This window comes from Octopus bimaculoides, chromosome 9 (assembly GCF_001194135.2).
Source record: "Octopus bimaculoides isolate UCB-OBI-ISO-001 chromosome 9, ASM119413v2, whole genome shotgun sequence".
NCBI lineage: Eukaryota > Metazoa > Mollusca > Cephalopoda > Octopoda > Octopodidae > Octopus > Octopus bimaculoides.
Genome location: NC_068989.1, coordinates 74,619,367 through 74,631,968, shown reverse-complemented (window position 1 = coordinate 74,631,968; position 12,602 = coordinate 74,619,367). Strand labels below are relative to the sequence as shown.

The window sequence follows — 12,602 nt, the reverse complement described above, 5'->3', positions numbered from 1 at the left end:
TATATATATATATATATATATATATATGTGTGTGTGTGTGTATATATATATTCGAACTTGTAATCCGTTCATGGTATTTTGTCATGAAGAAAGTCTCTCACTATATACATCTATAGGTGCAAAAGCACCAATTAAGTTCGAAGATTCACCTACCCAGGCTGATGGAATCATACATTTCAGAGTTGTTATGTCCTCCTCAGTGCCACATACTGGAAAGGAAGGTGCCACAAACTAACAAGCGAAAGGTAGCTCTTGCTATATCGTATATATGAGAAACAGTCAATGTTTCAATCCAACTTTACATGGATATTCCTAAATGCTGAGACGTATATATCGGCTATTTTTCAAACGATAACACGTAGGACCTTAGGTAAATTGTGAAATCAACCGATGAGAATTATCGGTTAATATTTGTTTCGTGATAGAACATGCTGCAGGGAGTCGGTCAGCTGCTACTTTCTTTCCCTTCTGGGGAGGAAGTATCTGAATAATTGACACGACCAATTATGATTTCTCAATGACTACTTTTGATTTGTATGTATTTTGGATTTTCCCTTTGACTTGATCTAACGAGTGAAAACATTGATGGAAGCGACAGTTTGATAGCGTTCACATTTAGCATCATATTCTCATTTTTGGTATACTCATTCTTGACGTCGTTTTGAATTCTTACGATCATCGATATATTACTTCATTGGACAAGCAGCAATCCAATGGGCGGTGGGACAGATTGGGTGAAATCTTTTCAGTTACAAATTGAATAATGAATGACGCCTCCAGGAATTTGTTTTGGACTATATTTTTTAATTCGGGAAGCAATATTTTAGAGAGAAATAACATACATTAATGTGATTAGAGTTGAAGAGTTTATAGTTATACCTAGTGTGTGATAATTCGTGTCTTATAGGATTTAGTTAAACACCTAACTATATCTTTTTGATTACTTGTATAGTGTAATACGATGAAATTAAATGATTTCATGATTAGCAATGCATTTTGTACCAACATTTGGAGCATGATTGTTTGAAATGGCGTCTTACGACTTTCGTTGACAGGAGTGTAATACTAATTATTAAACCGATAAAAGCATTTACAATTATGCTAACATCGTAAACGTCGTAGATTTCGGCGAAGGCAAATAAAGGCATAAAATACCATGTTAAACCCATTATAAGGCTTAATTTAAAATAAATCATAATTCCTACATCCTTACGTACCCCAAGATGATTTGATGAGTTTTTCCTAGCTAAACAGAGACCTACGACTGTGACGCTGAAAATCAACATATTCATAGATAAAATTGTTATCAGCGGAACTCCAACAAACCACGTTAGAAGTCCATTCCTATCATACCAACAAAAATATTCGTCCGGATCTTTAGGAGAAATAATCTGCAAATATATCAATGTTGCAATCACAAATATAAGTGGAGACATCCAAGCATATAAGGAGTACAAGATAAATCTCTTCCCTTGTTTTTCTGCAATTGGAAACTTTATAATTCCTGAAAATTTGTATGAAGCGTCAAATGATATAACATTCATCCAAAAAGCAGTCGCTAACATGAAATAATGAAAGAATATGTCGAATACGTTGCACACCAATCGGCGTTGCATAACAATTTCGATGAAATAAACAACCTGTGTTACAAACATTGAAGATAAAAGTCCAATAGTTAGTTTACCTGGTAATGTACGGAGTTTCGGTATAGAGAAATAGACCGTAACAGTGATGATTAGAGCTACACTGGAGGACAATATTCCCGAAAATAGAAGGTATATTTTAAGATCCATAGGCGCGTCTATGTTATAAATATCTGCACAAATACTTATGCCTTGGGGATCTCGAATGAATTCTGACTGGTTTAGCAGCGTTCTTGAAGAATTCAGATAGATATATCCATCAAGAGTGAAAGAATACTCAGAATCGTCTAATCTTTCGGGGGTACACTTTAAGATGAAGCTAAAGTCAACTTGTCGGCATTCATTCTTCAGTTCGTCGTAAAGAAATCCAGGTGAACAGTACGGCAATTCTTTCAAATATACTTTTTCATTATTTGCGTTTAATAGTTCAACTGTGTTATGATTATAGTTAAATATTGCTATTAGGCTATACTCCTTCTTTCCATGTGACACGTTTAAAGAGATCGTTACGTTGCACTCAATATTATTAATACCAATACCATTACAAATAGCGCAATGAATGTTTCTAAAACTAGTCCCATTTGATCTCACAATAGCCATTGGTTCAAACATACAAGGAGAATCTAAAGATGTATTGGTAAATTTTGTGGGACAACTTGAAATATAATCAGTACATGGATATTGATATTCGCGAAAGTTCTGTGGCGCTTCAATCGATACATTACAATGATTATTTCTCAATATGTGAAGGAAGTGTGATAAATCTATATCCATCTGATGATTACATTTATAGTGAACTGTCCATAATATGTATTCTTCTTCGTTGCACAGAGCACAGAACAAATTCCTGTAAAGTCTTTTAGTTCGTTTTCCCAGAGCAGGTATGTTGTATAATTGGTCATTCTCATTCGGTGTTTCACAATAGGTAACGTGTTCTGTAACTGAATGTTCACTTGGACAGCGATCAAATAGAAAATAACTTTCTATTTTATTATCACTAATTTTCCTGCAACTATAATCCATTAAGGATGTTCCAAGGTCACTTATTGTTTCATTAATTACGTCTGAGCAACATTCATTATATAGATAACAATGTTTATGACAAGAACATCTTCTTTGCAAACTTTCTGTATCACAAAGCGAAGGATAACATTCAATATTTTTCACCGAACAATATGAAAGCTGAATAACTTGGTTTCCAAAAGCTATCAGCAGGATGTGAAGGAGATTACAGAAATGATGTCTCATGCTGAATATATATTTTATAGAGCCAGCTATAATTTAGAAGTATTTATGTCTCATTACATTTGCAACATCCAAAATTTGATTTAGTGCATGGTATATTCAGACTTTATTTCTATTAGCAAATATGAACATATAATTAAGTGTTACTAAATAATATGAGGATGATCCGTTGAATGAATTACGTCGCTACTGTTGTCTCTGTCAAAAGAAAGAAAGAATACATTAAGATTTTGTTTAACAATACCTAAGTAATATGATAATGCAGGAAATACACCACAACACTGAAGCTAAGGAAAGTTCGTAAAGATATATCTTATGCAATTTGATTGTGAAATTTCTTGAAAATTTCCTGGATTAATAGCAAAGTCTCCATATTTTAAAAACAATCTTTGTGAGGTAGAAGTAAATGTAAGCATTTCGTATTGCGAAAGTATGGAAATGGAATGAAAAGTGATAATATCATAATGCTGAATGGGATAGTCTTGAGGGTATTGCTTGCTTCATAGTTGGGAATACAAAATATTTATACTACTTTTATATGTAAAGTTTCATACAAACTCATAAAAAAAAAACAAAAAAACTCACCGTTACATTAATCTAGTCTTGCAGCATTTGAAATATTGTTTTAATGACAAGCCTGGAATAGAAATACGTATTTATGAGACGAGAGTCCATAATTTCATACATATGCAATTGTGTGTTTATATATACCGGGGATTTCCGAAAATCCGCCCATCCAGTTAGATCACCCATGGGCGTTTATTTGGATGGCCCGTTATTTGAGTTACAACAGAGTTAGTGTTCTTGTTTGCAGTCTGTTTAGACGTTCATTTGCTCTACGTATGTAGATAAATTCAAAGGATTTTTAATTCCCAATAATGTAGTCGAGGAAACATATCAAAACGTGTTCAACGATTATATACCATTAGTGAAAAATTGAGTGCTATTAAACGAGTGAAAGAATTTATCTGCTGCGTCAAGCGATAGGTATTGATAGAAAATGATTGAGAGAATGGTGCCCAAAAAGAATTGAGTTAATCCATGTGTTAGACAAGAGGAGGCGCAGATCAATTGGAGGAGGTAGAGGATCAGCACATAGGGACCAAGAGATTGAACTCTTATAGTGGATTGTTGTCCAGCGTGCAAACAATATAATTGTGAATTATCGCCGTTTGCGGGAATATACTTTTGAATTGGAAAAAAGGTTTGGAATTGAAACGAACAGCTTTAGATGTTCTGATAAATGGATTTTCAATTTCAAGAAACAGAATAAACTGAATGTGAGAAAGATTACACATTTTGCTCAAGCAGACAATAAATACTTGGAGAAAAGGCACAAATCGCCAGTGACTATCTAGATAGGATTCCAGTATTAACAGAGATAAGAATACTGATCAGATCTATAATATGGATGAAAAACCTGCATACGTTGACATGTTGAGTTCAACAACCATAGACTTTGTTGGCAATAAAAATGTAGATGCTAGCCACAATGGTGCTACCAAAGCTCGTTTTACTCCTGTGTTTCGTGTTAATGCTGCAGGAAAGGTGTTGAAAACAATGATTATCCTTGAAGGATTGAAAAACGTGCCTAAAATCAAGGTCCCAAAGGATATTTACTTAACAGTCTCCAACAGCGGATCAATCACATATGAACTCATGCCGCTGTGGGCTGACAAAGTGTTTGGGCAAAGAACAGCACAACTATTCCATGCTCAGAAGTCAGTGCTATTCATGGATGAATACTTAGTGCACAAGAAAACAAAGCTCCTAGGAGTGTTCAAATGTAGGAATACAATTCTCAAACTCATAAAGCAACATCTTACTTGCAGCCGTTAGATGTATCAATTACTGGCCTTCGTGATGAATGGGAGAATTGGTATTCAAATGGTAAAAAGTAGTATACAAATAAAGGATATTGCACAAAAACCTTCTTATTAAGAGATAGTGAACTTTGTGACCCAAGCTGTTGCCACTTTAAATAAAGAAACTAATGGTATATGATCGTTGAACACGTTTTGATATATATTTTTTACTCCATTATTGGGAATAAAAAAATCTTTTGAATTTATCTACAGACGTAGAGCAAATGAACATCTAAACAGACTGCAAGCAAGAACACTAACTCTGCTTCAACTTAAACTCACGCTTAAAGGATGTTTTGTCTGGCCTTCAGGTAAATGCACCAGATGCACCTTATTTGTTCATATGAGGCTTCTATTCACGTTTTCAATAGTTTAATTTTCAATATTTCCTAATAGATCAATTGTTAACTTCAGAATATTTTTTAAAATGCTACTTGTTGTAAGGCTGTTTCAGTTTCTTTATATCTATATATCTGATAACTGAAGCGATAGCAGTTCAATGGAACTGTATAAAATAAATATGATTTTTGAGAATATCTTTGTTTTTCCTAGGTGAAATATTTTACTTCCATATTTTACGCCCATGGACGTTTATTATAGGTGGGCGGTTATTTAAGCCCAAAAATAGTTTTGCAAAATAGAGTTCTCCGTTTAACAGCCCTGGGCAGATACTCGGAAAACCCTGGTATGTATATATATATATATATATATATATATGTGTGTGTGTGTGTGTGTGTGTGTGTGTGTGTGTGTGTGTGTGTGTGTGTGTACGCATATACATACACATATACGCCCATTTATACATAAACACACGCACACACACATATATCTTTATACATTCACTCACATATTCATGCATATATACCTACACATAGATGATGGCTGTCCACTCGTCACTGAGAAAGACCATTGCGCTCTGATACTAACATATATTTTGAATTTACAGATCCGTTGGTGGTTTAAAACCCTGCTCTTGACAAGCATACAAGACTGCAAACATTGCAAATCAAGTTTTCCCAATGCACTACGCTACTATTGCGATTTCAAGCAGCACGATTAAATTCTTCATAGAGAATGCTCGCTCTTTCAAAGGTGTTGACTCCCCACTTGACCTACTTCCTCCATTTGTGGTGGTGACAAGCATTGTTCTCTCAGTTGATCTCCTGCATATCCCAGGCCTTTAATGAGGACTTGACACAATCCTTGAATCGCAGCCTTGGTTTCTGCTGGGGTCTCTTTCCACTAACATGTTCCCCATATAGCATCTGTTTAGGGATCCTGCTATCCGTCATTGTAATAAGCTGTCCAGTCTAACGCAACCGGTACTTGTGCAACATCGCCTCAATACTCAAGATGTCAAGTCCTATGTGTTTGGAGTTTTTAAGGTTCAGCCAACATTCAGAATGTGTCTCAGACATCTCTGATCGAAGTGTTCAAGTACCATTACCATGACGTTTGTAAAGTGTCCATGTCTTACATAAGTAAAGGTGTGATCTTAGTACACATGCACGGTACACGAGACTGAAGAGACCGGAAGGAATCAGTTGCTGTCTGCAGCCTGAAAAATATTTCATCATCGAGGGAGCAAGAACGGCAACGTGTGCTGCTCAGATAGACAAACTTGTCTACCACTTTCCGTATTGTTCCTTAAACCAAGTTAGCTGGTTCCACATATGGACTTTTTGGTGCAGGCTGGAACATTACAACAATCTTGTTCAGGCTAATGCTGAGTCCAAATACCTTGCCAAAAGCAGAAATACGATTCATAAGTATTTGCCTCCCATCCATTGTATGAGTGACAAGTCACAATCCGGAAACTTCTGAATTGACAGCGAATCGGTGCAGATTAAAGAGGCGGCTAGACGATCGATACTTGACATTTATTCCTAGAGAGCTAACCTTAGCAAAGCATGAGTAAAAGGAGCAGGAAAGTATAAACAAAGAGAGTTGGGGCAAGGATGTCACCCATCTTGACACTATTCTCTACAGCAATGGGTCCCGTCATGCGACCAGCAGCATTGGCCCAAGCCTCCATCCCATCATGAAATGATTTAATTAAAGATACTAAGTGATCCGGACATCCAAGTTTGCCAAGTATTTTCCCTAATAAGGCCCTATTTAAAGTATCAGAGGTTTGGTTGAATCAATGAAAACCTGGACAAGACCCATATTTTGCTAACAACACTTCTCCTGCATCTGTCTTGATGTGAAAATAGTATCCATTGTCCCTCTACCAGATCGGAAACCACAATGAGATTCAGATAGGGCAATATTTAGCAAGAGACCCATTGAGGCGGGTAAGAAGAATGTTTGTCAGAACCTTGCCAGCAACTGATATTAGAGCAATACCTCTGTAGTTACCACACATTATTCTGGCTCCTTTTCCTTTATAGAGAAGAATAATAATTGCATTCTTCCAAATTGCACCATCCCCCAGACTACACTAATTGGTTCATGAAGGGGCTGTATTATGTAATCACCACCAAATCGCAAGACCTCAGCACAAATTCCATCCATATACGTCTATCTATATACGTCACTGGCATACATTTAGGTATGAAAGTTATGTTCTGCGTGCCCATTTATTTTTAATATTATTACATAAACAGATTTATTTATCTCTAAGTTTATTGAAAAGTCAAAACCAATTGATTTTTTGAGAGAAAATTTAAGGCAACTCCCAGTTGCATATGAAAATAACTGTCATTACATTCTGTCGAAAGGCTTGCAATTTTCAAATGCGTGTAGTTTCTGATAAATAGATTTTACCAATGCTCCTTGGTGAGGGATCTGTATAAATTCTTGTTTCGTATCACCCCTCAACCTCGTTAGCTATCATAAGTATGTATGTATGTATGTATGTATGTATGTATGTATGTATGTATGTTATCAATCAATTTCATTTCTGTATTTCTTGTCCATATGTTTGTATGTATGCATGTATGTATGTATTTATGTATGTACGTACGTATGTGTATGTGAGTGTGTGTGTATGTATTTATGTACAGGGTGGGCAAAGAGTCGGTCGTTTTGAAATAGCTATTACTCGGCTCTAGGATGGGAGAGGTGGTCAATCAGGTACCATTCGGTCCGTGGTACCTTAGCATTCTTTTTCTCTTCAGGTGAAGTCATGGCGCTGTAGACGATAAGGCATCGCGTTTGCCAACGGCATTGACGAGAAGAATAACGACTCTGTCTCAGCATTTCAGCGTGGGTTTCGGCGTCGCTTCAGCATTCACCGAAATCAGATTGTTCCCACCCGTAACACAATCTTACGTTGGGTGAATGCACTTCGTACATGAGGTACACTAATGAATAGGAACTGGTGAGGGTGCCACGCACGGTAAGGACTTCAGAAAATGTGGAACGTGTTAGACAAGCTTTGATACGGAATCCGAATCGCTCTGCTCGGAGGCATTCCACTGAACTTTGCATTGGTAATCGATCGATAAGGCGTATTTTTCCTGAAGACCTGCCTTTCCACCCGTATAGATTGGCCGTTGGGCAACAGTTGAAATCATGAGACTATGAACAGCGGCTTAACTTCGCACATCAAATGGAAACAATTTTTGAGGCAAATGACAACCTCATTTTGTTAACGAATGGTTAAGCTCATTTTCATCTCAATGTCATATTGAATCAACAGATTGGGCTATTGTAAATCTGAGATAACTGCACGAAAGACCACTGCACATCCCAAAAGTGACGGTTTGGCGTACTGTTGGAAAAGCCGCCGTCGTTGGTCCCTACTTTTTAGAAGACAATAATGGAAATGCTGTTACATGACCTCCGAGCGTTACATCAATATGATAACTTCTTTGTGTCTGAATCACGACGAAAACCCTTGCCAATTCGACCTGTGAGGTTTCAGCAGGATGTGGTGACGGCCCACACAGCCAGAGCATCAATGGACGTTCTTCGCCCTCTCTTCGGTGACTGTCTCATTTCCAGATTTTCTGACATTCGTTGGCCTCCTCGTTACCCTGATTTGCCCATGTGTGAATTGTGGGGAAATCTCAAGGCACGTGTGTATGCGCGTAAGCCCCGTACATAGGACTGTTTGAAGGAAGCTATTCGTGGGGAAGTAACTCAAATCGACAAAGCAATACTGGAGAGAGTGGAAGCCAACTTCCAAGTATGTCTTCAGAAATGCGTTAGTGAAGACGGGCAACACAGGATGGATGTTGTCTTCCACAATTGATTTTGACAAATGCTAATTCAATATGAACACGATGAAGTCAGTAGAATTTGTTTGCATCTAAAGTTAATGATTTTGTGAATTTTTCAAAAACATCCGTCTTCTCTGCTAAACCTCTGTGTATGTATGCGCATGTGTAGTTGTAAAAGACAGCGATTGAATCCATCTTTACACGAAGATTTTTATGCGCAGTCTCGAATGTAAATAGTATTTTTTTTTACAAATGATATAAGTAAATACATATGTACGTCAAAAGGTACATTGTTATCGGTTAATTTTATACCCGTGATAAGACTTGATGTTGATGACCGGTCAGCCGCTCGTTTCCTTCTCTTTCCCATGCGACGCAATCCAATGATTCAAGCAACTAAAAAATAATAACTCACTGAAGCTGGCAACTGCAGTTTACTTTTGGATATTCCTTCTCTGTTGATGTACTAAGTAGAAACATTGAATGAAGCGGCCATTTAATAGTGTTTCCATTTAAATCTTTACCCTCATTTTTGATGCTGTTTTCAGTTCTTGTGATTGTTGCGTATGCAACTTTATTAGTTAGGCATCACTCTTGAGGGTGAAAGCGGCGTAAATTTTTCGGCTATATATTGATTAAGGAATAATGTTTGCGGTGTTTGAGTTCGAGTGTATTGTTTCGTAGGGTGGGGGCATTTTTTTGAATGGAGAAATAACATAATAACACTATAACGTTTGAAATTTGAGGTTTTTATGGTATTCTGAGCCTGTAGTAACGGATACGTTAGATGTAGGAAAAACTTGACTATACTTGTGATTTTTATGGGGTGAAATGATTAAATCAAATTCATTTCATAATTATAATTTTGTTTAGTGAAACCATTTGCAGCATGCTTGTTTCAAATAACGTCTAACGGCTTTCGTTGATAAAAATGTAATACAAATAATTAACCCGACATAAGTATTTAAGGTGAAGCATATAACGATTGCGTCATCCATGTTGGCATAGGCAAATATTGGCAAAAAAGCCCATGTGATACCCATAATAAGGCTTAGTTTAAAATAAATCATAAATCCTCTTTTCTTACGTAGCCCAAGATATTTTGATGTGCTTTTTCTAGCTAAATAGAGACATATGGCGGTAATGAAAAACATCAACGTATTAATTAATAAAATTGCTGTTATTGGAATTGCAAAAGCCGAAATTACGTCATTAAGATACAAACAATAATTTTCATGCGGAATTTTAAGATAAAATAGCAGTGCTGCTATCACAATTACAAGTGGAGTTATCCAAGCATATAAAGAATAGAAGATAAACCTCTTCCCTTGTTTTTCTGCAACTGGAAATTTTATAATTCCTGAGAATGTGTAGAACGCATCAAATGATATGACATTCATCCAGAGGACAGATGTTAGTATGAAATAATGCATTAAAGGCATTACTATAATGCATGGTAATTGAAATTTAGTATGAATGTTGATGTAAAGAACAAATTCGGTTGCAAACATGGAGAACAACAATCCCATGATTAGTTTACCTGGTAATGTACGGAGTTCTGGTATACAGAGATAGACTGTAATAGTTATGAATATTGCTACAACGGAGGACAATATTCCGATATACATAAGAATAAAAAAAACCTCCAGAAACTGCCATCCTGTCTCATGATCATTTACACAGATACTTATTCCTTGAGGATCTCGACTGAACTCTGACTGGTTTAGCCACGTCTGGGAAGAATTGAGATAAAGAAACCCGTCACTAGTAAAATGATATTCAGATTCCTTCAGTCTTTTAGTTGTACAATTTAACACGGAATTAAATTCAACTTGTCGGCATTCATTCTTTAGTTCATCATAAACAAATCCATGCGAACAAGGGGGCAATTTTTTAAAATAGTTTTTTTCATTAGATGCATTTAATACTTCAACAGTGTTGTTATTGTAATTAAATATTGCTTTGAAAGTGTACATTTCTATTTCATATGACTTTTCTCCAGAGACAGATATGTTACATTCAGTATCATTAATATCAACACTATTACAGATGGCGCAGTGAGTGTTTCTGAAATTAGTTCCATTTGATTTTACCATAGACATTGGTTCAAACACACAAGAAGACACTAAAGTTGCATTGGTAAGTTTTATAGGACAGCTTGAAACATAATCTGTACAAGGATATTGGTAATCGCTAAAGTTAGATGGAGCTTCAATCGATACATTACAATGATTATTTCTCAACATTTGAGAGAAGAGTGATAAATCAATATCCATTTGATGATTGCATTTGTAGTGAACTGTCCATAATATGTATTCCTCTCCGTTACACAGAGCACAGAACAAATTCCTGTAAAGTCTTTTAGTTTTTTTCCCTAAAGCAGGTATGTTGTATAATCGGTCATTCTCGTCTGGTGTTTCACAGTAAGTAACGTGTTCTGTTACTGAATGGTCGCTTGGACAGCGGTCAAACAAAAAATAACTGTCTGATTTATTATCGTTAATTTTTCTGCAGCTATAATCTGTTGACAATGTTCCATGTTCAATTATAGTTTCGCTGATCACATCTGAACAACATTCATTATATAGATTACAATACTGATGACAAGAACATCTTCGTTGTAAACTTTCAGCATCACAAATTGAAGGATAACATTCGAGATTTTCTACCAAACAATATGACTGTTTAATGACTTCGTTCGCAAAAGCAATCAAAAGAACTTGGAAGAGATTCCGGAAGTGGTGTACCATGTTGAATATTAATGTTGAATTCTCAAGTAGCCTACTATAGTTTCAAATAATTTACACATCGAAGTAAATTAATATTTGATTTAATGTCAAGCTATATTGAGACTATTTCTTCTTGAAACAGTAACAATATATTCCATTGACTGAATCGTTTAATAACTGTTGTATCTGTAAAGGATAAAAAACAAAAGCAAAAAATAAACGAAAACTGTATTGAGATGATGTTTCAAAAAATTTACAAAGGAGACAGTATAATAACGACGAAAACTTGATATCAAATTCTACTATAATGGACTTTCGTAAATATACATACTATACATGATCGCAAGAAAATTTTTATATATTTCAAACAAAATGTGCAAGGTAAAAATTGAAATTGAAACATTTCGTAATGGTACTAATGACGTAAGTATTAAATGTGGAAAAGATTCGATGATTATGGTGACTTTAAATGTGATTTGGTTTTCGATGCTGTGGCTTCATCTCTCTCTTAGAATATTAGATATTTGTATTCTTTTGAATTCTCAGGCAAGTCTCAGATAAAGTTACAGCATAACAGGAGAAAACTCGCCGTTACATGTCCAGGACCCTAGTGTTTGAATTTCTAATGGATGTTCTCATATCATAACTAATAAGAAGTTGAAAATTTGGAAAACAAATACACGTCACTAAGAGTAGAATTTATAACCACACGTTCTTATATACAAATATAAGAACGTTTGTCACAGAACGCTTGTCACAACCTTCTTCATCCTGAAAACGACAGAGGGGGCAAGCTCTGGAATATAGAGGAAGTGAAAGAGCAACAGCAGCGATAACGTGGTCATCTCTTTCAAGTAGTTGGTAAGCAACATGCTCATCATTGTGCACCCTGTGAATACACTTTAATCACACTTTGAGTATGTCCAGATCATTATATATATATATATATAT

General features: G+C 35.8%; 1 protein-coding gene across 1 annotated transcript; it reads right to left on the bottom strand.

Moving 5' to 3' along the window:
* Positions 1-40: 40 nt before the first annotated feature.
* LOC128248761 (uncharacterized) lies at positions 41-11,831 on the bottom strand. The gene is made up of 3 exons (XM_052970927.1): positions 9,874-11,831; positions 4,309-4,457; positions 41-2,917 (listed from the first exon to the last, which is right to left on the bottom strand). Exons 1-3 carry the CDS (start codon positions 11,670-11,672, stop codon positions 984-986), a joined length of 3,882 nt encoding a protein of 1,293 aa, XP_052826887.1. The 5' UTR covers positions 11,673-11,831; the 3' UTR covers positions 41-983.
* Positions 11,832-12,602: the final 771 nt, after the last annotated feature.

Bases quoted from the DNA above. Each gene is read 5' to 3' on its own strand.
- LOC128248761 (XM_052970927.1), bottom strand. From the start codon at position 11,672: ATGGTACACCACTTCCGGAATCTCTTCCAAGTTCTTTTGATTGCTTTT. The intron at 4,458-9,873 runs GTTAATTATTTG...CAATCCTTCAAG, and splicing joins ACCTTAAATACTTATGTCGG to GATAATCATTGTTTTCAACA. The intron at 2,918-4,308 runs GTTTTTCATCCA...TCTAAATTATAG, and splicing joins CAACATGTCAACGTATGCAG to CTGGCTCTATAAAATATATA.